This window comes from Chanodichthys erythropterus, chromosome 24, assembly GCF_024489055.1.
Source record: "Chanodichthys erythropterus isolate Z2021 chromosome 24, ASM2448905v1, whole genome shotgun sequence".
NCBI classification, from domain to species: Eukaryota; Metazoa; Chordata; class Actinopteri; order Cypriniformes; family Xenocyprididae; genus Chanodichthys; species Chanodichthys erythropterus.
The window spans coordinates 18,667,892-18,695,079 of NC_090244.1; the positions used below are offsets into that span (position 1 = coordinate 18,667,892).

The 27,188-nt window shown below is 39.3% G+C and overlaps 1 protein-coding gene across 4 annotated transcripts in view; it reads right to left on the minus strand.

The window, feature by feature from the left end:
• Positions 1 to 1,894: 1,894 nt before the first annotated feature.
• The window catches only part of otud7a (OTU deubiquitinase 7A), a 99,154-nt gene continuing 73,860 nt past the window's right edge, over positions 1,895 to 27,188 (minus strand). For all 4 annotated transcript variants that reach the window (XM_067380060.1, XM_067380063.1, XM_067380061.1 and 1 more), the window contains exons 8-13: positions 24,977 to 25,089; positions 20,001 to 20,128; positions 18,919 to 19,068; positions 8,321 to 8,435; positions 7,482 to 7,566; positions 1,895 to 7,133 (exon numbers count right to left, since the gene is read on the minus strand). In XM_067380060.1, the coding sequence (XP_067236161.1) occupies positions 5,616 to 7,133; positions 7,482 to 7,566; positions 8,321 to 8,435; positions 18,919 to 19,068; positions 20,001 to 20,128; positions 24,977 to 25,089 (2,109 nt within the window). In that variant the 3' untranslated portion in view covers positions 1,895 to 5,615. The remainder of the gene's footprint in view (positions 7,134 to 7,481; positions 7,567 to 8,320; positions 8,436 to 18,918; positions 19,069 to 20,000; positions 20,129 to 24,976; positions 25,090 to 27,188) is intronic.

A 27,188-nucleotide genomic window follows, 5' to 3' on the forward strand; every position in this document is an offset into this window, starting at 1 on the left:
TGCCTCTTTGTCACCATCTCTGTTTGAAACCTGCAATTGCAGTTTTTTGCTGAATTATCATCCTAACGTGGGTTCCTCGGCGCGGATGGGTCTTATGTTTTGAGGAGAATGTGTGGCTCTCAGTCACTGCACCGATGTGGATACTGTACTTCGGAATCACAGATTTTAGTCTTGGAAGTATGACCAAAATAATAATTTTTATCGGAAAATGTCATCTGAACAAGTAAGCAACAAATCTGACACATTTGTTATGACCAACTAAGGAAAAAAAGCATTCTAATAAATCACTCTGCCAATATAGACTGGGTAAACCAAGCCTGATCTGCCGGCGATTTGATTTCGCCCGGCAACTCAGTCTGGAAACCCGTACATTCATTTCTGCTGCTTCTGTTACACTTTTGCAGGAACCAATCACAGACTGGCTTATCCACCTTGCTCGCTATTGGCGGGTATAACAAGATGACGATAGAGAAGCGACGGCAAGCACGACCGTCAATCCAATTCCTTTTAACCTCTCGATGATGCAGAATGATTTAGTTTAGTAAATAAATCGCTCGAGTGGGTGTAAATACCACTCACTTTCATGTTTTTTTTTTTGCACAACCTGCAAAAATCGCTCAATGCCAATGCTGCTTCTGCAAACCACTGATCAATGCTACAAACCAATACAAACTAAACCTGTCTGAAGTTTTCGCGTCGCTCTGCATAGTACGTCACCCGGATCGTTGATCTAATTGGTTGAAGGACTATCCAATTGCGTGAATAATGCTCGTTGATCACGCCTCTTGTGCAGTAGAAAATACATAGCAGATTCCCCAGACCAATGTTCAATTTTAAATTGAGCTTGGTCTGGTGATAGCCAGACAACTGCCAATGGTGATTAAATCTAACAATCGCTTAGCTCATATCACATCAAACCATGCAAATTATTACTGTTATACTTTGTTCTCAAATTGTTAATGTTAACAACATCAGCATTGTGTGACTACATGCATTTAGTGTGTATTAGCTTTACCTGTAGTTTTTAATTTCTGTACAGTCGAATCTCCAATGTTAATTTGTCATACCATATAATCCGTCATCAAAATTATGTTTAATTATTCCAGTTGCAGTGAGAAAAGGCTATAAATGATCCACCACCTGCAGCATCCTCACATGATATAGCCTACTAGCTGGGACTCCTTCTTTATGTAAACAGACATGATGTAATGACGCAAAGACGGAAATTCCAGCGCAAACCTACCAGTATCAATCGAATTAGAAAACATTATTACAAGCTTACTGTTGTGAATCAGGCTAAGGTAAGTAGATAGTTTCGAACACTAGCTTTTTTTTAGCCAAAAAAAAGTTACGTACTGGAGCTTTAAATGAAACATAATTGAGATTTCCATTATTGCTAAATTTATATTTGTATTATTTAATTTATCATCATAAAAGTATATAAACAAAACAACAACCCTCTACTACTTGATACTGTTAAGAACCCACTTTTAAATCTCTTTGAAATCCACTGATAAAACTCTAGTGAACAGTTTTGCTAAATGCTAAGTCATTTTTACATCTTTATGACAGCTGGAACATAGTTCAGTTCTTGGCAAAGTGTCCTAGTTCCTGCATCAGCAGAATTATATCTTCCATACCATGTGCCATTAGATCAGCTCTCAGTAAAATGTGTGGGTGTGTCTGTGATCCTTTTGCAAAAAGTTGAGAGTATCCTATTACATGACAGTCATAAAAACACTCACGCATGATGCATTTGTCAATAATAGATAAGCCACCGTTGTGTTTTGCAATTCAAGATATCTCTGAGTTTCAAAGGCAGAGGGGCTTAAAATGTGCATGCCAGAAAATTTAGGGTTGACCCAAATTATTGAGCTATTTACCTCCTGTTCTTTAGAGTGACCTGATTTGTGCTTTAAATGCCAGGCCTTTAAAATCCTTCAGTGTATAGTATGTAAAGAATGTCCATCTTAAATGAATGTATACACACAACAGAGAGTTCATTGTCAGGGTAAGACTTTTCTGGCAGATGTTAAACAGGTGACCTGTGGTGCCGTGTTTCATTCTAATGCCGTGTGCCACGACTGACAGTAACTACTGCAGGGATATGGAAGCTGAACATCACAAGACCTGCAGTTTTATACTGGATTTTATTCCAGTTTCGTGGGCTCAATCATATGAGAAGGCAGACAGTCTAATATGGGTGTTGTATACCGTAGACTGAAACAGCAGCCTAGGGCGCTGCTCAAATTACAGAACGTTGAGGAAAAACACACACGCAGGCACGCAAGTCTGCTAGCACTCAAGCACACACCTTTCTTCCACAAGAAGAGTTCAAAGAACCACACGGACACCATCGTTAACAATAAACTAATCTTATTTTGTCTCTTTTTATCCTGCTATTTACATCGGTACCTAATGTGCAAATTAATAATTTAAAGTAGTGTAAAACTCTCAAATGAATACAAAATCATATTTTACAATTCTAAGACAGAGAGAGTCCATGAGCTTTTCAAATATAAAGGAGGGAGAGGAAAAGCAGGAGGATGGGAGGCAAAAGACACATAATTGTGGAGGTGTACAAATGTAGGAAGAGAACGAAGCAGTGGACATCCTTGGCCAGGAAAGACAAAACACTTACAGAGACACGGCGTTGGTTACCTGGACACTGCTTCACAACAAAACACAACAAGCGCTGCTCTTATTATAATCTTGTCCATGGAGTAGAAAAGCACTTGGTGGGGCCTTTGCTTAGCAGAGACACACAAAGTGGCTAACACGCTAGTCATGCTAGTTAACTTGATTGGCGCAGCTACCTGTAACATCCAGATTTTCTAGCACACGATGAGAACTAGTGCTTTGAGCAGTGGTTTACTTGAATGTTTGTTAGCCAGTTAGCCAGTCAGTAGCTTAGCATGTTGTTGTCTGTGACTGTTTTTGCACTGCCGTGATCAAAATCTGCTGTGATAAAAAAATAATAAAAAAAGACAGGTAGGCTTGTATCATTAAATGTCCAGTTTTACATTTAGAGATTGGGTTACACAACCGGACGCCATACTACTAGGGGTTGCACCTACTAGTCGACTTTAACGCTCTGCCATTTAAGCATGATGTCGACTAGTCGCTGATCATGTCCTATAAAGGCTGCAACAGGATAAAAATCTTTGAAGTTTACCTTTACGAGAGCGTTCCACAAGACATGTTTGATTATACCATCTGAATGCTCAATATTGAGCGGGAGAATGCACATTTTAAACAGCTTATTGTACAGGTAAGTTAATCGCCATTCTAAACTGCGCTGCTACATGTGCACATATAGATTGCGCGCATACAGAATCATTCAGTAGCACAGAAATGTATTGTCAGCACTGTTCTGTGATTTTATCAATAGAATAGCTCAGAAACTGAAAAGTTCTAGCATATATTTCTTAGTAACTAAAACCCTCAGCTTCACTATTAGTAGAGAGACGCTGCCAGGTAGAATTAATTCACATGCAATCGCTCTCACTAATGCATATATACACATGTAATCTTTACTGTGCTACTTTATCTGTATCTGACTTAGAACGAGCAGAAATCCGTGAGAAATATAATGACCCAAAGACAAAAAAACTGGTAAAAATAAACTTATGTTGGAGCTTGTGGCTAGCGCTGTCATATGCCATAGCTGTGCACAAGACAACTGGAATAGGGAAAAAAATGCAAGGTCTCGTGACACGTTGACGTGACAAAAGTTGAACTGATTTAAACTTGAGTGCCCCGTTTTTAGAACACGGTGTCCTGCACGAGATGCAAAACTCGAGCACAACGGTCATATACACGTCCATCTAGCATGTATTTACGTAGAAAAATAATGGAAAAGTAGCGCATTGGAATGGAAAAACACGTTCTGTGTAAACAGCCTCACATTTGTTCATTAATGACGCCATCATCGACTAGTCGACGTCGACTTTAATCACATAAATGTCGAAAGTCGTTCAACCCCTAGGTACTACAGATTGACAAGATGTAAATTAATCTGAGCTTTTGTCAAAACTAAATATTACTGCACCAAGCAACATGAAAATTTTGTCCATTGCATGGTTGAACTGGGTAGCTCCACCCAAAGTGCAATCTAATTGGTCTGTTAAACGTAAAAACATGTTCTGATTGGTTATGAATTTGTTGTCACCACATTTTTGTTTTCATTGTAGACATGAAAATTGTACTTGTATATATATATATATATATATATATATATATATATATATATTCCACACTCTGCCTTGTTAGAACATGATTTTACGCTGCTGTGTAATATATAACTTAAAAATCTAAAATGCTTTTAAGAGGTAGATTTGAACCTTTAAATAACCAATTTTACATTTATAGATTTAGTTGCTTCTATATATATGATAATCACAATGGTGTGGTTAAGACTAATATTCCTGAGGACAAATGAAATGGAGGTGAGGGACCTTTTTGGCACATGAGAGGCTAGCATGGCAGTGTTAGCATGAGTGCTACAGAATGTTGATGAGCAGTTGCCAGTTGCTTGTAGCCGAGCTGTGCCATCAGTGAAGGTATTAAACAGTTGACACATACACAGTTTCATAAGCTTTCCACTTTTAGTCCACTGCAGAAGTATATACTGTAAGGGTTTGCATTTCATACTTATATCCTCAGGTAAGGTGGTTCTTTTAATTTAGCATTCGCTAGCATGACTGTGTTATATATTGCAAATACAGAGAGCAATGAGTGGAAGTCAAATGCTTACTGTATCGAATGTCAAGTAGCACACAATAGTGAGGTTTCATTTTATATCATGATGGAATGCAAACCCTCCTATGAAAAGGCTTTATATTACAATATAGTGCATGATGGAAAATCACAAGATCAATCTGAGAGCACACTTTGATATGCCACATATTGAATATTTTCCACCATAATAATCCTTGTACAGCAGACCCTTTACAATCATATCGATATCCCTCAGAATCATATGGTGAAAAGTAGAATATGGCTGACGTCATGAATGCATAGATAAAAGGGGGGAGGGGTGGCGGTTGTTAACAAACTTATTGCTTTCAAAAAAATCAGAGTGCTGAACAGTGGACCTCCCTCCCTTGTAATTATTTGCAATGCACAGCAAAATCAATGTTATTCGATATTAAGATTCCAAAGAGCTATGCTGTGAAGTATTGCATTATAATGACCTCTAAACTGAGTTTTCCTTTCAATGATTTGGGAAACTCCATCAGAGACTGACATATGCTTTTACATCTCTTTCTGCATGTACAAGGAGTTTTACAACACAGACTGAGCAAAATGCACAGACGAGAGCTTTTACTCTAGAACAAGTAAAAGACTGAATTCAATCGGACATAGGACAAACAAAAACACAATCTCTGGCCAAAGCTGTAAACTGATTCTGGTTGCACTTCCTGTTATTGTAAAGCTGTGTTTGTTCGCGATTGAGAGTAAAGTAACAAGAATACAAGGAGGCTGATCTTAAATATAGTAGGAAAATGTTATGCCAGTTCTTTGTATCACTTGAAAAGTGCAAAAAGGTGGTGGTGTTGCTGTTCTTTTCACACACATTGGGGGTGGATATATATGTGTGCATGTTTGCAGGGCTATCCAGGTCGGTGCACTTTCACCTCTCGTTCCCTGCGTTTCAGCTCCTCTCTATAACAGTAGGAGCAAAAGTTCTCTGTCTCGGGTCGGCCATAGAAGGTGCAGTTCTCCCTCCTGCAGCGTTTCTGCTGAAAACAGTACATTGGGCAAACACCACTCTGCCCTTTGGTTTTGTCCTGCCCCAGCCAGGCATGGGGCATCGGGTCTTCATCTGCAAACTCCAGACAGTCCCGGATGTCGCCAGTGTTGAAGCCGTTGGTATAAGTGTGGGACTTATGTTCCCCAGGCATGTTGTACGGTAGGGTGTCTACGGCATTGACGGTACGGATGCCAGACATGCGGGCTGGGCTATAGCTCTGAGAGGACAGTGAGCGGTTTTGCTGGGGGTAGGTGGCACAAGTTTTGAGAGTGCCCACCATTGGCTTGTAGGACTCATCTTGGTAGCTGGATGACTGCACATTGACATCCCTCAGGTGGATCACACTGTGCCTTTGTATAGGTGGTGTATGGCTATAGTGAGCAGAAACAGGGACTGGTCCGGGTCTCTTAGCACCGTTACTAGGGGAGGAGAAAGGGACAGGGGACATGGAGGATCCTGGGATGGAGGCGGGGATGGGTATCGGGATGGGAGAAGCAGCAAGCTTTGGACTTCCCCTTTCTTGGACCTTCACAGCCTGGGAAAGATTATGGCTAGGGTGCAACACAGGTGAGCAACTCTCAGGTGGAGAGCTATCTGAACGCTCCCTTTGGAAAACACTCTCCTGCTCAGGCTTCTTTAGTGCCACCCCATTGGTCTGAGGCTTCTTCTCAGCCTCAGCTTTTCTCTTCTGTTCCTGCTCAGCACTGAAGCGTTCTTGGGCGCTACTCAGGTAGAAGCTTATCATCTCTTCATGAAATTGGTGTCGATGGCTTGTGAGCAGCAACCCAGCAAAGATGAATTTGCGCTCACCCTGCATGGCTGCCCGAAGGATGTTCAGGCTGAGTTTGACATCTGTGCTGTACTTCCAGTTGTCCAGTGACCGATCACCCGAGATTTTGCCAGATCCTGGCGGTCTCTCAACAGGTGAGCTACCAGAAGCACGGTCTGTAGGCGAGGGACTGGTTGTCTTCTCTGAGGAGGATGTGCTGGCCGACTGGCCTGACTCCTCTTTGCTCCCTTTTCGTGTTTTTGAGTCCTTTTTCTTAGATTTCTGCTCTCCGTTCTCTACCGTTCGACCATTTGTTGACGTGGACTTGCTGATCTTGCCATGGACAAGCCCTCCAAGTCCACCCATATTCTTCTTAAGTTTGATACCCAGAGTCTTGCTGAAGCTGCCCAGTTTGTTGGCCACTGAGTCCGCCCGTGTTTTGTCTTTGTCCTTTCGCTGCTTGTCCTTGTCCTTTTCCTTAATCGACTTTCCATTATTGAGGTTGGAGTTACTGCAAACAGACTCCCTGTCCGAGTCCATGGATTCTGCCAGAGACTGTACATCCTCACCTGCAGATGCAGTTGGAGACTCGGGCTGAGCCAAGGGAGCCTGTAAAACACAGATCGGTCATAAGGACTCAAAACTGAGGTTACCTTTAGCAAAGTATTGTTGTCAAACATTACAGAACCTGAGAAAAAAAACTGCTCCTGGAGGGCTAGCATCCTGCAGATTTTAGTGCCAACCCTAATCAAACACACCTGAACCAGCTAATCAAGGACTTTAAGAATACGTTAAAACAACAGTCAAGTGTGTTGGAGCAGGGTTGGAACTACAAGGTGTGGGGTGGCCCACCCCAAAAGTACTCTTTTTTTTGGTTCGGGAACTGCCTCTTAAAATATCTGTGCATGGCCCTGCCTCCAGGAGCATTTTTTAACTAATAAATGGATAACCACTTACCCTTGTTTCAGAAGGAATTCGAATCCATGTTACATTCATGTAGTTGTGCAGAAGGTTTAGTTTAGCTTCCAGTGATAGAATAAGACTAGAGTGAGAGGAGAACATAGTCAAAGATCTTTTCTAAAACCTGATTTGTAGCACAAAAGGTTTTTATCAGCTCGCATGAGGCTTGCTGCAATTTCTTGTCATCTCTTACGTGCCAGTGAAGGAATGGTAGAAATCATTTGAGGCATGCAACTAGGAACTAAATCAGTGCATAAATCTAGTTTCCAGAGAATGACAGCAATTAGTTTGCATTCATCAGTCCATTATGGAGCCAATGGAGTTGGGGCCAACTCGTTACAGTTGCTTTATCGCAGATGTTTGTTTTGTGTCTTTGTTCTTCCTTCTGTAAATCATGGCTGGGGTGGTGCTGCTGCAATTTATTTATATGATTTAATTGTGTGACCTCTGGAAAGTTACTGGAAACATCCTGCACAAGTCTTCTTAACCATAAGACAAAATGGAAGAATATGCAATTGATAAAAATTTGGAACATGTACAGGCTTTAATTAGTGAATGAGGCTTTAAGAGGAGTCATTCAAAGGCAGATCGACCTCTGTGAGGATAATGTGGCCTGGTGCCATGTGCCATGGACCTTCTGGACAGATTTAACCCTTCTAAATCCCTCATATGGTAAAGATAACATATAGATAGAGGCCCTCATTTGGCCCCAACTGACCTTTGTCTCAGTTACCTCTCATTCAGGCTAGAGTCTGCTCACAAGTTATTAATTTAATTTTGCTAAGCTTGCTGTAGGGGTGGATGGAGGATGAGGGAGAGAAAAAGAGGGGTCTTACTTTGCCAGCTTAGCATTGTCATTGTCATCCCTCCCCCAATCCCAGTCCCTCCCAGGGTCCACCGCAAAGTGCAGCGCTAGCAGCTTGTGCTCAGAGTCAGTCAGTGGGATGACGGCTGAAAGGGAGGGACAAAAAGAAAACATAAAAGATTTATATGTAACATTCAGATGTGGGATGAATTTACTGCAAACCAGGTTGCAACCAGTTTTGAAGCAAATAAATGGATACTAAGTCTAGGGAAAGATTGTCCTTGCTCAGATTAATGACTACACAGCTTAGCTTCTCTTAACGGGATAGTTCACCCAAAAATGAAGGTTTTGTCATTATGTTTGATATACTGATGTCCAACCTGTGCCATAAACACCATATTTGATTTGACAGGCAAAGATTATCAGTGCACAATGGCTAAATTTCTATCTTTCACACAAAGTGAATAAATAATGTGAGATTTTTCATTTTTGGGTGAATTATTCCTAAAAAAACTGACACAGTGGTCTGCTCCTCACAAAGAATCATCAATTCCTTCTTCAAAAACTTGAAAAATCATATTTCCATGCTCCCAACACCCATTTGACAGGAAAAACATTTCAACATTAATCAAGGGGTATGCAAGCCATACGTGAACAGGCCTGGGTGCGGCACTGTTCCTAAAAAGAAAATATCACAGCCTTCCATCCGTTCTAACTACTTCCATTTTTTCCCTTTTCCCATCACTCTATTCATCACTGTACCTGACTAGTCTTTTCAGACCACAAGCACTGGAAAAAATGGAAGGGAAAAGAGAGAGTGGGTTGAAACAAGAAAGATAAAGAGAGTGATTCAGTTCTCGTGACTGTTGGAAAATACAGCATGTTTGAACAGAGGACATTCCAGCCCCTTCTGTCACAACCATACTCTCACAAACATGCAGTCACTGATAGAACAAACTGTCTCCTCTCCTCATGAACGGTCTGCCATTTGCCAGGTGACTGCTGGGTAGAACTCACAGTGTACCAATGATGAACATAATGCTCTTCGATGACTCATTGAAATGACACTACGCAGAGTAGGAGTGAGAGACATCGAGTCACAGTAATGAATGAATGTGTGTGAAAGAAAAGGTCAAGGAAGGATACATTTTGTGTAGTAAGGCTGAAAAAAAAAATCATGCTAAAGCCAATCATGCTAAATCAGATTATTATTCAACTCTAGTGTATAGAGCAGTGTGTTTTTTAGCCATTTTCACAGTAAGACATAAGAATGCTTGAAACACACTTCCTCCCTGTTGAATTTTCAATCAGCACACGACTTTGCCTCCCACTCATGTCTTTTAATTCACAATCCTGGCAACAACAAGTGCCAAAAATGTCCAGCTGGTCCACTGAACATTCATATAATCCAAAATCTCAGTCCACCCTCTACGAATTCCCAACTTTTATTCACTTCAACAAGACATTTTGTCTTGAATATGTACCTTTCATTCAGTTTAAGTTGATCTTATTGTACCATGATAATCTAATATTATTGTACCATGGTAACAGCATAGTATTTTTTTTGCAAGGGTTAGGGAAGGATGCCAGTAGAGAACATCTGTGAACAGCTACTTTTTCTGAAGTATTTATCCTATTTATTCTCCATACATAAGTTCTTTAAGAGTATAGGGAGACTGTCAGTCGTACTACTTCATGGGAGTAGGAGGTCACTGCTGAGCTGTTATAACAAGGTTCTTGTTTTCATAGTAACAGCAACTGGATAGGTGGATTCAAGTCAGATCTCTCCTCAGGATTATGGGTAGTGTAGTTAGACAACAGGAATTTGGCAATTAAACAAAACAAAAATGAAAAAAATGAAAATAAACATTGACTAACAGAAGCATATATCATTGCCTCACGATCTCAAAGCTCATTTACAACTATCTTTCTTTGATAGGAATGTTGTTCCAAGACCAACAAAAAGTGTTGATCCAAGAAAACATCTAAGTTGCCAAAATCATTTACCCCAGCCATCACATTCTTTTTTACTGTTATTGAAACACAAACTTCTGGCGCATCTGAGGCTATGAGGTTTCTTCCAGCATTTTGTGGGTCAAATTCTTGGGGAGTCACACCAGGACAAGAAAGAGCATCCAAAGTCCAAACTGAAAGAAATGTAGGTGGAATTCCCAAAGCAGAGCACACACTGTTCAGAATAACACACAAAATTGCACACGTGGGCATGCACTCATACATAAAGCTAACCAACAAGTACCTCATTGTGTTCCCCATTGCACACACAGATACAGTTTCCCACCAGAGTGGGGTCAGACGGTGAACGCTGGAGCTATGTGGGGTTGTGTCCCGACTCCTACACTGCAGCTGTCCTCCTTTCTCTGGCCCAGCATACACACTCACACGCTTCAGCTCGCACTGTTGTTACCAGTTGGGCTTATTCCAGGTCCAAACACTGCCACTGCCAGTTCTACCCTGAGGGACTGGAGCATAATGTATTTTGTATCCCTTCTGGCAGTCGTGCAGTCCTGTCCTTGACTGACCCGCCTCAAACGTATACACTCGAAAACTGTGACGTCGAGGGCCGCTCTCAAGAAACGAGGGTCATTGATTCCTGGAATATTTGTTGGTATTCGGTACCCCTACGCCGTCTGTCTGAATAAACAGGAGCGAGTGATAATGGACAAGTAACCATAAGATGACGAGACTGTAAATAAGGTCTTTCACTGAGCGCTGCCGTTATAATACAAACAGAAGTTGTTGACAGACAACATTGCTCATAGAGTCTGACATGCTACATTGCAAGCGCATTACATGCAGAGTTTATTCCGTTGGTGTGAGGGGGAGGTTGATGTATGCCGAGTGGGTCTGGCTGCACGACATGGCACCGCCTGAGGAAAGTTATGAGCGGGAATATCTGTCATGTGCTGCATGTGTGATATAATCCTTTTGAGAATGACTCCCAAGGCATTATTTCCCGGGATCGTTGTGGTTTTCTTGACTCTCCCCCCTCTGGTGGGTGATATCAATCACTGCAGTTGGGTCCACTGAGGAAAACAATTAGTCTGCTTTAGTCACGCAAACCGTGCTTGTGCTTGATGAGGTGTGAATTCAGGAGTTTCGTTCGCAGCTGTGTATTTTACAGCTATTGTAAACAATAATCATGCAGCTAAACAAAGCTTCAGCATGAATCCTAAAAACATGAGTGGGTATCTGATTGCCTACATATTTTCCATGGCCACAAAAAACACGCAAACTGTATACAGAAAGTCTGCTGATGGTTACTGCTGATTGCGATGTGAGGAATCTGGATGTTTTTAACCCAAGCTTGGCATGAGCTGGTCATGGCACAAGAAAGTTTTTCATTCCTACGAGATGAAACTTTAAAAGCTGCCCGCCAAATGCCAAAGAAAATACAGGTCTTCATAAAACTGGACAGGCGCGTCTCAAAATAGCAACACACGTTTCCTATTGGTTGACTGGTGTCATATAAAGTGTAACCACAGAAAAATGAAGGTGCTTTAAAGCAGTACTAGCATGGCACGTCACAGGGAAACCATTTAGTATGTCTGCAACCCACAGGAAAAGTGCCTCTATAGCAAAAAAATTAAAAATCTAAAGGACCTTAAAGCCAAAAACAGCTTAAAATCAATGACATATAACAATTACCCTGTGGTTAAAGAAAGATTATGAGTGGAAAAAGAGAAAAGTGGATGAAAGGTATATGACCACATTTTGTTCTCCTTGACTAATACTTTTAGCTTATGTCAAACCGAAAGGTTTTGCTATCTGTATAGCGACCAAATGATGATTTCATTAAAGCATCTTAAAGCTGCAGTCCGCAATTTTTCCTCTTTGTTTCCATCTTTTGTTTGAAACCTGCAATTGCAGGAACAGTTATGTGTACGTGCGTTGTGCCTCGGCACAGCTCGTCAGTGTGGATGAATCTAATGCTACCGGTGTGGATACTGAACTTCAGAATCACAGATTCTATGTCTCGAAAGTATGACCAATATAAGAATTTTCACTGGAAAATATCATCTGAACAAGTAAGTAACATTTCTGCCATTTCTGAAAAAAGCATTAGGCCTACAATAAATCGCGCTGTCAATGATGATTAAATCTAACGATCACTTAGCTCGGATCATGCCAAAACGTGCAAATTATTATTACCGTTATATTGTTCTCAAATCGTTAATGTTAACAACATCAGCATTGCTATGACTATGTGTATATTAGAGTTACCTGTAGATTTCAATTTCTGTAGCCACTCAACAGTCCAAAGTCTTTTGCTTTTGACTACGGGTAAATCTCCAGTTGTCACTGATGATTGTCATTTGGACCTTTCTGGATTACAATCCGCCATCAAAATGATATGTTTAATTATTTCAGATGCTGTGAGAAAAGGCTATAAATGATCCGTTACAAGCAGCATCCTCACATGATAAAACCGACTAGCCTGGACGGGACTCCTTCCTTTCTGTTTACGGACGTGACGTAATGGTGCACAGACGAACTGCTGCAAGCTCGAATTTCCCACGGAAATCCACCAGGTCGCTCTTATTATAAAACATAATTACAAGCTTACCATTGTGAATGAAGATAAGATAATGAGTTTTGAACACTGGCTGGTTATGTACTTGCTCAAAAATTGATTTTGGATAATTTTTAACCAAAAAAAGTTACGGACTGCAGCTTTAATAAAAGAACTAAATAACCTCTTATTTACAAAATTAAAGGGCAAAAATGTTTCTGTAAGGTGTAGGGTTACGGTATAGCAACTACAATTAGCTAAACATAGTCAATGGGAAGTCCTCACCATGATAAAATAATAAATGTGTGTGTGCATGGGTGAATAAGAGTCTGAGGATTTGTTTTTAGTTTTAGGAAGAATGACAACAGCAAAGAAAGCCAAAAGTAGACTACTTATGTAAAAACCCCATGAATTGACTTGACACAGCTTTCTTCTCTGTGGTGACGCATATTAAAACAGGAAGTTTGAGCTAGAAAAGCTTGTCCCCTTTCTTTTCTTTCTTTTTTTTTTTCTTTTTTTACATCACAGCTGTTAACTATGCTACTCGCTATTGCTAGTCAGAGGAATGTGGTATTAAGGGGCTTGTATTTTCATTCTAAAGAATTTGATTGGACAAAACAAAATTGACCCGCCCACAAGTGCAGAATGAGTCATCCAAATTTTTGCTCTGCTTTTCTGGAAGAGAAAGGGCCCTGTTTTTTAACGATCTAAGCTCATGGTCTAAAGCGCATGGCGCAAGTGCGCTTAGGGCGTGTCCGAATCCACTTTTGCTAGTTTAACGATGCAAAAATTGGTCAGTTACTTCTTAATGAGTAATGGGTCTGTTTTGGGCATAACGTGCAATAAACCAATCAGAGTCTCATCTCCCATTCCCTTTAAAAAGCCAGTTGCGCTCACACCATGGCGGATTCACTATTTACATGGCGAAATTTGCAAGCGGAAAAACCGAATACTTCTCTAACGAGGAAACGGATTTGCTCGTGTGCAAGGTTAAAGCGCGTGAGCAGACCACCAAAGCACACAATAATAATCTTTTACATTGTAATCATTTTATTTTTAATATTTGGCATGTTTGTGTGCTGCCCTGTGTGTGTAACAAGCAGAGTGTAGTAGAGATTCTGCACCCGCCTATAAGCGCATATTACTAACGCGCTCTTTAAATTACAAAACAAATAAATTGCATTTTCAGTTGCTTCAAAATCGCAACACGCCAACAATGCACCTGAACACCCCTTGTTTTCAGACCAGCATGCCCATGGGCACAAATGCATTTGCTATTTAAACAACATGGTGCAGGACGTGAAAATGATAACTGCGTCGGGCTGAAACTAGCAAAAAACACTTGCGTCGCGCCTGGTGCCGCATTGCTCTGGTTGTATAACAGGTCCCATAGAGTGTAGATTTTTAATGTGCAAATCTGCTAAATGCAAATTATTTTATGAACTTTTAGAAGTAGATTAAAATATAGAAGTTCAAAGCTAGCAAACAACGAAAGCCACAAAACTCATGTGAAAAATGTCACTGGGTCTTTGACACACAACTCTGACTCTTTCTCTCACACACATACACACAAACACACACACACACACACACAAAAGAGTCTCAGTGTTCTCGGGAAACCGCTGGCACCTGAACACACACTGGGCAGACGGGCACTCCCTGGCAGACCCGAGCGGAAGATCCGGGGGGCGGGAGGAGGGGGGGGTATCACCCACCAAGGCAGCCACACAGAAACATACTCTCTGTCGGGAAGTGGAAGAAGGGAGGTAGGGGTTTGGGAGGAGCAGATTAGGGCCTAAACCACATATAGGGGTTGGCCTGGACTGATCTGCCCTAAATGGCAGAGGCCAAGCAGTTCTTTAGGGATGGAGAGAGATCGGGTAAGAATAGAATCATGGGAAATGAGTCAGAGGGACATGCCCTGTTGTGTGTGGATTTGTATAAAGGAGTGGTAAAGTGTATGCGGTGCCTCATGGCGCTAACTGTCTACAGACATGCGGCATCAATTGACCTAATTTGGCTCCGATGGAACCCGAGGCAAACGCTCCTTCACCTCACCGCATAGCACGAGCAGTGATTCCCAACTAGGGTTACTTTGAAATGTTTAGATTGTAAAATTTAAGGATTTTCCATTTAAGGAAAGAAAACAGTATAGTATGTGTATGTTGTCAGTTTGTTTGGATGAGACTTTGTGTGATTTTTCATACTAGCTTCGATGATGGAATTTAATTCCACCATACAAAACTGCAAATGACTTTCCCATCTGGATTTCATTAATAAATCAATTTGCTGTTAGGTCATTCTTAAAGGAAATTTTCTAACCTGTCAAAACTTTTTCAAACAAAGTAGCTCAGGTGTCTCGTTAAAGCAAGAGGAAACTACTTGAGTTATTCAATTCATTGTGTTTATTTTAAAAGTTATAAATGTAATAATTGCAATATAATATATTATAATATAATACAATATAATATAATATATGAATATATGTTAAATAATATCCAGAAAAAAAAAAAAAGATTGGCAACCCACCAATTTCCTGTATTCCAGACGGGAGAGAGCAAGGTGTTTTTCTTTTATTTTCAGAGGAGTCAGTCATTCATATCCTGGAGAAATGGGACTACAGCAAAGGCCTCTAATCTGTCAACAACCCGCTGCTTCAAACCGACCACATGCTTTTGGGGTCATCGGGTACGTGAGGGTGTGTGAGGAAGTTTAACAGAAGGAGAGAGAGCGCCATCTAGTGGGATAAACACTCAACCGATCCGTTCTCTTATAAAAAAACATCACCCAGACATGTTATTTACATAAACTACAGACAATGTTGTCTGTATCCATTTTTAAGGCACAAAACCTCATCAAATATGTTCAAATCAGAGTTATTAATTGGCAAACTACCATATAGGAGCTAGAAGTCAATCTTTTCCAATAATCAAGGTTTACTAAAAAGTGATTTTTCAGTGCTGCAAGTATTTTTGTAGGCCAAAACCCAGAAACAAGTTAGCATTTTAGCACTTCTGGTTCTGTCGTTCTGAAGTATGCTTAAAATAAGGTCTGTGGTGAACACAAGCTCAAGATATTGTCATGTTTTATTCTACAAGATAAAATACATCAGTGATACCCTCTTGTCATTTTTTAAAGCTTTTACTTGTCTTACAAAATGGCGGTTGCTAACAAGTGGCTAAATGGCACTACAAAGGTTAAATTGGGTTTTGGTCGAGGAACCAGTACTCTATTAAAGGGTATGTTATCACATTATGGGGCAAGTTGTCATCACGGAACCTGCCACAAACAGCCTATTATATGACTTTCGGCCATATTTAATAGAAAATAGCTTTTTGCTACAAAGTTAGAAGAAATTAAACACATGCGACTACTTCCCTCATTACAAATTTGTCAGTTTTCATTAAAATTCACAAATAAATATTCTGATTTAAAGGGTTTTGAACTAAATAACTGAAACCACTGCTAGAGTGCTGCATTTGTGTAATTGGATTTGACTCAAAACGTTATAGTGACTGAAATGTGACAACTAGCCCCGGTGTCCCCTACATTATTAATTCATTTTTTGGTAGTGTTCAAATGTCTCATGGCACAAGCAAGGTTTTGACCATCTTTGTGCCTGGCAGTTGGTGTGGGTTTGTGCCTGGCAAATTCCCTGACTGTGAACTGCAGTGTGTGTGTGTGTGTGTGTGTGTGTGAGAGAGAGAGAGAAAGAGTGTGTGTGTCAAGAGAACAGCTTGTACTGTAATGACAGCTTCGGTGTGTCAGTGAAATGGGGGTTGGAGAGAGAGAGAGAGAGATAAGTATGAGTAGATCTCTGCCTGCATTCCCATTCAGCCCTAGACAACATGAGCCTGTTGTGTGTTGTTTTACCTCACACTGGCACCACTGCAGTGTACAGACAATACTTCTGAGGGGGCGGGGTACATTATAGTGTACATTACACTATAGTATACAGATTACAAGATAAACCATAATGGTCTAAAATGGAGGCTCTAATTCAGACAGACAGCTAATAATGTCCTTCACTGGGAGCCAGACTCCCTGAGAGAGTCTGAAACAGTATTAAACAGTATAGTTCCTCATTTTTTTCTGTCTCAGTGTCTGATCGACTGGAGTCTACGGAATGTGCTTTTAATAATTGATCAAATGTAATTCGATTTCAGGTTTGCATTATTCCTTCAGCATGAGATGGATTCAAGTCAGTTCTTTGCTAAAATTACTTTTTGATTAGGACGAATGAATCAGCAAACAAAATAATTAAACCTCACTGACTTCAGGTTCACACACATTCAGTATTGCATACTAATGTGTTTTTCATACTACTTCTACAGTATGTAGTATACAAAATGTGCATAGTATGCAAATTTACAGTATGCATGGAATACCAGCTTCATTTATGTGCTCTATTTCAGGTGTGATGAATGAACCTGTAGTAATACTAGCTGTGATTTTTAACATTAGAGGTTTTAACATAAGACATGTTTACTCAAAATGCAAAAAAACCTCAACTGGATACAAAAAACTTGGGATACAAAATCCAAAATTAAATTACATATAAAAGATTACATATTAGGGATGCACTAAAAATAAGTCAATAAGCCGTTATCAAATAAAAAGATGATAGTAATATTCTATATTATTTGTCTAAATATTAAAAATAAAACACTAAAAACTAAATGCTATAAGGGAATTTAGACATCACATCATTATAATGTACAATATAAAAAACATTAATTTTGAAACTGGCATTCATTTTGAGATTACATTAAACAGTGTTATTTAATTATTAGTATTGTTAAATTAATATTGTTTTTTTTATGCCATTTCTCCAGATGCATTCATTTTGTTGTCCCAGCATTGACTAAGTGGCTTGTATTTACTTCATAACAATGCTAGTACTGATTTTAAATATGTTTTTCTCACTTACTTTTAACACTATTTAATCTACTTAGCAGCCTTTCAATAAGAGGGTGGATCTTCAAGAGCTCAAACAACATAAAAACAGGACAATCTCACGCACCGAAAATGTCAGAAACTGTCGGTAGCGGTGTTTAGCCTTATATGTTCGAACCGGAGCCTGATAATTATGCCTACAGAGCCAGAGAATATATGCTGCATGGAGATATAAGTATAGTTTAAAGGGTTAGTTCACCCAAAAATGAAAATTCTGTCTTTAATTATTCACCCTCATGTCATTCCACACCCGTAAAACCTTCATTAATCTTTGGAACGCAAATTAAGGTATTTTTGTTGAAATCCGATGGCTCCGTTGAGGCCTGCATACATAGGGAGCTATGACATTTCCTCTCTCAAGATCCATTAATGTACTAAAAACATATTTAAATCAGTTCATGTGAGTACAGTGGTTCAATATTAATATTATAAAGCGATGAGAATATTTTTGGTGTGCCAAAAAAAATAAATAATAATGACTTATAAAGTGATGGCCGATTTCAAAACACTGCTTCGGGAAGCATCGGAGCGTAATGAATCAGAGTATTGAATCAGCGCTTCGGAGCGCCAAATTCATGTGATTTCAGCAGTTTGGCGGTTTGACAGGCGACACAGAAGAATCATAACACTCCGATGCTTCCTGAAGCAGTGTTTTGAAATCGGCCATCACTAAATAAGTCATTATTTTATATTCTCGTTTCTTTATAATATTAATATTGAACCACTGTACTCACATGAACTGATTTAAATATGTTTTTAGTACATTAATGGATCTTGAGAGAGGAAATGGCATTGCTGGCTATGCAGGCCTCACGGAGCCATCGGATTTTAACTAAAATATCTTAATTTGTGTTCTGAAGATTAATGAAGGTCTTACGGGTGTGAAACGGCATGAGGGTGAGTAATAATTCATTTTTAGGTGAACTAACCCTTTAAAATAAAAGGAGTGGGTGGATTTTTATCATTATAGGGTGGTTGTGTACATACACTGCCAACACACATTTATGTTCCAACACTATGTAAAAGTGAATTTTGTATAATAGGTTCCCTTTAATATCAATTAGAAAAACCTACTTAACCACTTCTGTATCATTTCATTATGTCATTGTTTAATTCAATCAGCTTGATGGTTTGGTGTTTACCTTGCTCTCTCTGCTGGTCTCTCTGCTCCATGGACACCAGGGCAGAGAAGTGGGCCTGGTCGTAGGCCAGCACCAGCGGGGAACAGTGACAGCGGTTGGGAGGAACCTCCAGTGGCAGGTACAGCCCTCCAAAGGGAATGGGTGCAAAAGCTGCAAGGTAAGCACAACAAAAATGGTAGAAATTCATGAATCTTCAATGAATCTATTTTCAATTCAAAGACTAAATTCATACTACAATGTTTCTTTGACATTGGTGGAACTGAATCTTAAAGGAATAGTTCTCTTAAAATAAAGATATTTTTAAATAAAGCCTATCTTCTGCTTCATGGATCATCTTTGGAACACTGAAACAGCAAGTTGAACAAATCAGTCTAAAATGAATTTGTAAATTAATGGAACCTGATGCAGTTTTATTGCTTGTCCTTGTCACTTTTGGCTTGCTTAGTTGGGGACAAATAATGTTCAGCAATATTATTGATCTAATCAGATGAGAACAAAACTTGAACTGAATTGAGCTGAATAATGACACTATTGTCTTCTGTAGAGCTGCTTTATTTCTGAATTTAACTTGTTTCATAATGAATGAAGTTTACACAGTTGTTGAACTGAATTGAATCAACAATAAATTGAGGTGAATAATGAGACTATTATCTTTCTACAGCAGAATTTGAATCTGTCTCATATTTGATGACGTTTGCATCATTAATTCTGTATACTTTACAGTTTGAAGCTGATTTGAAACAATTTCAATTGTATAAATAAAGCACTATCCAAATAAAGTTGACTTGACCAGGTGACTGAAAGAAAGTCATGGTTTGGAATGTAAATGATGGCAGAATTTTAATTTCTGGGCATACTATTCCTTTAAAAGCATCCAAGCATGTAATTACAGTCGCACAAAGTTGAGTTATCAGGTATTTAATAAGTCTTGATAACAGCTTTAATTGGTTTTCCGCAAGAAAAACAGGGTTAAAAAGAAAAAGCTATGAAGCCCTCTAGTGGTCTGAATAAAAGAACTGCACATAATCTAGCTGGAAAAATAACTGTGGTTGAACCGAGTTGTGCTGGATTGCGAATCTTACCTTCCCCTCCGGAGTCTCTGAGCATGGTGTCAGCTATCACTACGATAGGTCTTCTCAGAACATGGGCCAATACAAACACATGGAACTCCTCCAAACTCTCATAAACCGGATCTTCTGAGTTGTCCACACTTTAGGAGACACACACAAGGACATATATAGTGGTATATTTGATGTTCAGTATAATTCCCATGACATAAGAATGGTTGTATAATGGTGAAAGTAAGGAAATTAAACCAATACAGGCAATACTTTCTAATTACAGCAGCATTTTTAATAATGTGTGCAGATTCCAATTCACCAATTCCAGTGTTGCGTCTAATGATCTACAACAAATATGGCTGTGTATCAAAATGAACTACTTGCACACTTTTACGGCATACTGTACAGTATATACTGAATAATGTTTACTAATTTTAAAAAATGTATGCAAAGTATGTGTAGCATGTGAAAAATACTTTTTCTGCAAATCATGTGAAAAAAAGAAAAAAGAAAAAGAAGAACCAATATGAATTACATTAAATTACTAATTTCAAGCACTTCATTAGCACAAACCACCAAACCGCACACTCATTCTGTAGGTGGCAAAACAATATATAACAGTATACTGTAACATCTCATACCTAATTGTCTACCTAATAGAATTAATAAAGAATCAAATATAAATGGACCACCTACAGTAATGATGAAAGAGCTAAAAAGAGAGCTTGATGCTGGTCTGAACATGCCTGCCTTGAAATTAGAGTCCAGCATAATAAAAACCTTATTCTTTTTCTATTGCAGAGATGCTGCCAAACTCATAAAAACCTTTTCAATAGGCAGACTCCTCCAATTAATAACCTTCATGCGCAGTATCAACACTAATCTGATTAATCATCATCACGCAGAGTGATTTACTAATGCATCCCTTAAGTTACACTGTGTTTTGAAACTGTATTTGACTTTTAAAACACTGTACCAAACTCACAAAAAATTGTATAGCTGTTTATATCATTGTTTATAGCTGAATAAAGTGACTGATGTTTCAACCTTTTGGACTTTATACACAAGTAAAAAGGAAGCCGTTTATATTTAGCTCACTATTGTGAGAGCACACATAACCCTGATCTCTCTGAGAAAAACAGGAAGCAGTATTTTCCAAGCCAAAATAATCTGTAGCATGACCTGAGACCTGGCGGTTGATGCTTTCACTTTCCAGTCAGTGTGACTTCAGAAGGGAGATTAAAGGTAGGGGTATGTTTTCCTCTGAAGCAAGACTTGGTCGAAACTTGAATTTGACCGCAGCGCTTCAGTTGACACTACTGAGAGCAGAAACCAAACCAAACTGCTGTCTGCCAGCGCAGAGTTTCCACCTCGCATATCTGTGACCTGAGATCAACTGTTCTGGTTTAAACATGTTCACTTAAAGTTCAGGTGAAATAACGTCTGCAGCACCAAATGGAACTGCAAAAATATTGACTGTTTTCAAAAAAGTTACCCAAACACTCGCTCTGTCTGCCATTGGTTGAACAAACAGATAGCTCCACCCCAAACTCACACAATTGAATGAGCCAGTGTTGCTATGCTGTGCTGGACGGAATTCTCAAACAACAGAAAAATGTTTTGAAAACACCACAGAGACACAGAGCTACATTTTTGAGAGGAATCAGCCTAGAGAAAATCTAAAATATAACACTGAGATAGGAGAAAGTATTTTAACACTGAAAAAACTACGCCTTTCATATTTAAGGTGAGTGTTTCCAGTTCTTATAATGTTATAAATTTAAAGGAAATACAAATCTCAGAAAAATCATAATCATATTTTCTGAATGCTCTCAGAACTACGGGTGTTTAGATTGGAACACTATTGCATGTAGATGTAACGGACGTAGGCCAGTAAGAGCTGTGTGTGTAACCCTCACTCCCCTGGCCTCAAGACGTGGTGGTTAGTGTGCCCACCTCCCACGCCGATTTGAATGCCGCTCAGAGCGGGTCGAATAGGACCTGTTAGATTTGGTGCCGTGACCCGGATGGGAGTGAGGTTTAGAGGGGTGAGTGTAACGGATGTAGGGCAATAAGAGCTGTGCATGTAAACCTCACTTCCCTAGCCTAAAGAGGCAGGCTAGCGACTGACGCTAGCGGCTCAGGCCTTTAGCATCCTTGTTAGTGCGCCCGCCTCACATGCTGATTCAAATCCCGCTCAGAGCAGGTCGAATAGGACTGGTTACATTCGGTGCCATGACCCGGATGGGAGTGAGGTTTAGAGGGGTGAGTGTAACGGACGTAGGGCAGTAAGAGCTGTGCATGTAAACCTCCCTTACCTAGCCTCAAGAGGCATGATAGCGGCTGACGCTTGTGGCTGCGGTCTGTAGCATACTTCTCAGTGCACCCGCCTCCCACACCAGTTCAAATCCAACTAGGAGTGGACTGAGTAGGACCGGTTACATTTGGTGCCGTGACCCGGATGGGAGTGACGTTTAGGGTGGGGTGAGTGTAACGGACGTAGGGTAGTAAGAGCTGTGCATGTAAACCTCACTTCCCTAGCCTCAAGAGGCATGCTAGCGACTGATGCTAACGGCTGTGGCCTTTAGCATCCTTGTTAGTGAGCCCGCCTCCCACACCAGTTCGAATCCCGCTCAGAGTGGGTCGAATAGGACCGTTTACATTTGGTGCCATGAGTGAGGTTTAGAGGGGTGAGTGTAACAGAAGTAGGCCAATAAGAACAGTGCATGTAAACCTCACTCCCCTGGCCTCAAGAGGCAGGTTAACAGCTGATGCTTGTGGCTGCAGTCTTTAGCATCCTTGTTAGTGCACCTGCCTCCCACACCAGTTTGAATCCCGCTCTGAGTGGGTTGAGTAGGACCTGTTACATTTGGTGCCATGACCCGGATGGGAGTGAGGTTTAGAGTGGTGAGTGTAACGGATGTAGGGCAGTAAGAGCTGTGCATGTAAACCACACTCCCCTGACCTCAAGAGGCATGTTAGCGACTTACACTTGTGGCTGTGGTCTTTAGCATACTTCTTAATGCACCCGCCTCCCACACCAGTTTGAATCCCACTCGGAGTGGGTTGAGTAGGACTGGTTACATTTGGTGCCGTGACCCAGATGGGACTGAGGTTTATGGGGGTGAGTGTAATGGATGTAGGGCAATAAGAGTCGTGCATGTAAACTTCACTCCCCTTGCCTAAAGAGACAGGTTAGCGACTGACGCTAGCGGCTGCGGCCTTTAGAATCCTTGTTAGTGCACCTGCTTCCCACACCAGTTCGAATCCCGCTTTAAATGGGTTGAGTAGGACCGGTTACATTTGGTGCCGTGACCCAGATGGGGTGAAGTTTAGGGGGTGAGTGTAATGGATGTTGGACAGTAAGAGCTGTGCATGTAAACCTCACTACCTGAGGCTGCGGCCTTTAGTGTCCTTGTTAGGGTGCCCGCCTCCCACACCAGATATGCTGGTTCGAATCGCTCTCAGAGCAGGTCGAGTTGGATCAGTTACATACAGTACACAGTATATACTGAACATATATCAGTTTTTAATTAAAAATAGTATGTGAAACAGTAATATGCAACAATAAATGCTTCAGATATTAGCATGTTACATTGTTGCTATCATCTTTGAAATTAAAGGGATAGTTTAAACTTTCCTCATGTTGTCTTTCCAAACCTGTATGACGTTCTTCCGCAGAACACAAAAGAAGAACACTGAAGAACATTGAGGTACAAATGTCATTGTCCAAACAATGCTGTTATTATAAACTAAAACATTTTTAATTTAGATAAAAATAAATAACTAAAATAACTAAAAATATAAAAGCTAATTCAAAATAGTAACAAAAACTATAATAGTATAATATATTATAAAAATAATGCTAAAATAAGATTGCAATGGACCCAAATAATTTTTATTGTATGGCCCCCCCCAAAAAAAAAATAAAAATAAAAATAAATAAAATGTTGAAATATCCTTTTTTTGTGTTTGTGTGTTCCATAGAAGAAAGTCAGACATATTTGGAATGGCATGAGGTGAGAGTAAATGAAAATTAATAAAATTGACTCATTTGTAAATGCAGCCAGATTTACAAAGAAGTCAATAAAATGATAAAAATTAAAAATTAAGGCTGATATTACTTCTGGTTTATGTGCCTCACTGGAAATGGAAGGTTGTCACACTGTCACACAAAATGCATGTTTTACCGCTCTATTTATTACAATGATTTTATGTATGTAGGTTATGTCAAGCACATTGCATTGTGGGATACAATGTTGCACACAGTGTTCCTTGATCTATACTGCACAATTCGGCAAACACAATAGCTGTACACAATACACATACTGCAGAAAGAGTGCAAGCAATATGGTAATATGCTAATCTGAATGAAGCCAAATATAATGTAACACTTCAGGTAATGCCACCAGGTGGCAGTGTCACACATTTAAATGTGCTCAAAGTAGTTTTTCAATCACATAACAAGCTCAATGCCACCACACTCTTCTCCATGCTTTATAACGGTCTTATATTGCTAAAGAAAGGTTCTTGATGGGTTCTTTGTGTTTTGAAAATGGCATAGTGTCCATTTAAAGGTCATGTGCTAAGTGTGGCTGCTGGATGGAGTTGATCTCTAGTGGCCTCTAATGGCAGTCTGAGTGCAGTGTGAACTGAAGATGGGCATGCTGGGACAGCCCTTAGCTCGCCCACAGTTCGAGTGCATTGTAGTTCAACTTTGAAGTGGAAATCATTGCACGTTACCTCTGACTTACTGATGCCTTATAAAATGTAACGTTTGTATGTGTGTGTTTTGATGGGTAAATGTGTGTGGAGGCTGTTATGATTTTTTTATTCCACAGCATTTGATTTTGTATTGTTGTAAATGGTTAAACAATTGGCATAAGAGGAAGTGTTTACAGTTAAATGGAATATCTATACAGCAGGTGAGAATGGAAAGACAACTGAATGTGACATAACAAGATGTAGATGTGTGATGGTGTGTGGGTGAGCATTACCCTCCGCTGGAGTTGCCGTTCTTGCTAAAGTGTGTGCGTGGCTCACTGGAGGCCAGCTTCAGCAATTCGTTCCACTCTCTCTCCCATTCCTCCTCTGTGTACACCAGCCCCGACTACAGAGAGAAAGAGACTGCTGATTTACAACATGTCCCACAACATTACTTGCAACATTTCCACTTGCTATTATTCGGAGATGCTCCATTTTATATCCATCACACCTGTCAAAAACAGACCATAAATAAATACTTATTTAGTAAGAACCTATTAAACTCAAGAAATAAACATAATTTATATATTTAATTTTATAATGTATTATTTTTATATAATACATATATTTTTATATTATATTTTTTATAATTTATATCTATTTTTTTTACATTTAATGAAGTTTTTAATTATTACATTTTAAAATATTTTTGTATGTATTTTACATAGAAATATTTATATGTATTTTACAAAGAAATATTTATATATGTATTTTACATAGAAATATTCATATTTATACTTTCTTAGACAGACAGACAGACAGATAAAACAATAGACAGATAGACAGACAGACAGATAGATAGATAGATAGATAGATAGATAGATAGATAGATAGATAGATAGATAGATAGATAGATAGATAGATAGATAGATAGATAGATAGATAGATAGATAGATAGATAGATAGATAGATAGATAGATAGATAGATAGATAGATGGGGTAACGCTTTACAAGTAACGTGAGTTACATAATCAAATTACATTTGTCAAGTAACTTAATATCGGAGTTACTTTTTTCAAATAAGTAACGCAAGTTACGTGTATTTACTCATCTCACTTGCACAAAAACAGATTCAGTACTTTTCAAAATAAATAAAAATAGTGAAATGCAAACTCAGAATATCAAGCAAACCTGCAATAATTAAATATGTTAAATAACACAAATATACTTTATGTATTTAATCTCACTTTATTAACCAATGTCTTTGCTGCTGACCTTCGATGATCTAATATACTAATAACCAAAAATGACTTTAGATAAACATCATGTTTTTTTTCATTGTTGAATAAGAGTGTTAAACTTCTCTTGAGTCCTATTTTTCTTAATCCAGAATGGCAGCAGAGCTGAAAGGTTTGTTTGAACAGCGCCCTCTACTGTACAGGCGTGAATTTGCATTTCCTTCAGCCTGAGGCTTATTCATTTCACTTTTGTTGTGAAAGGGCCTTAACATTTGACAATTTTTTTATTTGTTATTAAAAATAAACAAGCAAGCCCAGCCGAGAAAAAGTAGCGCAAAAGTAATGTAACAAATTACTATTCATAAAAAGTAACTAAGTAACGCAATTAGTTACTTTTTTAGGGAGCAACACAAAATTGAAATGTATTACTTTTAAAAGTAACTTTCCCCAACACTGTTTATATTTAACACTTTTGTCACAAGAACTGTAAAAAAAAAAATATTGGGGATTTTTTTAGATGATTTCAAATTTCTTACTCTAAGTAGGTACTATTAGGGACACCAGAAAATCTAAATGGCTGCTCCATACACGTGTGATTAAATAGAATGCATTTGCTGCTAATTTACTGCACATTTTGGATGTCTCTCTCATTTAACACACCTGATTCAACTCATCAGCTCATTAGTAGAGACTGGAAGATCTTAAGTAGGTATGTCAAATAAAGGCGACGTACAAAATATGCAGTGCTGGGGGTCCTTCAGGACAGGTTTGGGAACCACTGTGCTATACATTATCCAGCTGGTAAGATTTTATTTCTGACAGTGGTGGCAGTTCAATAGACTGGGCTGAAAATCAGTTTGAGAGCCGTCTCAATTTATTGCTAAATTTGACACATTTACACTCTTGAGTTACAGCACGAAAAAAAAAATGTCATTGAACGGAAAAGCAGAAGGTTGTGTAAACATAAGGAAATACCTCTGAACGTATTAAACACATTTAAAATAATTCCTCTGCACATGCACTTTTAATTTTTCAGTTTTCTACCCTGTTTTATCTCAGTGGCATCAGTAAGCACACTTTCTAAAGGAAACACACCCACACGTTCACTCTCATCCTCCTCTCACACTCCCATATGCACACAAACATTTCCACTCCATCCACACCCACTCGTTTCATATCACTGATACTCATTCAGCAGAAGCTGATTCAAGAGCTCTGGGCCTTCAGGACAATGAAAGCAGTACAGCTAATAAAAAATTCAAGGATC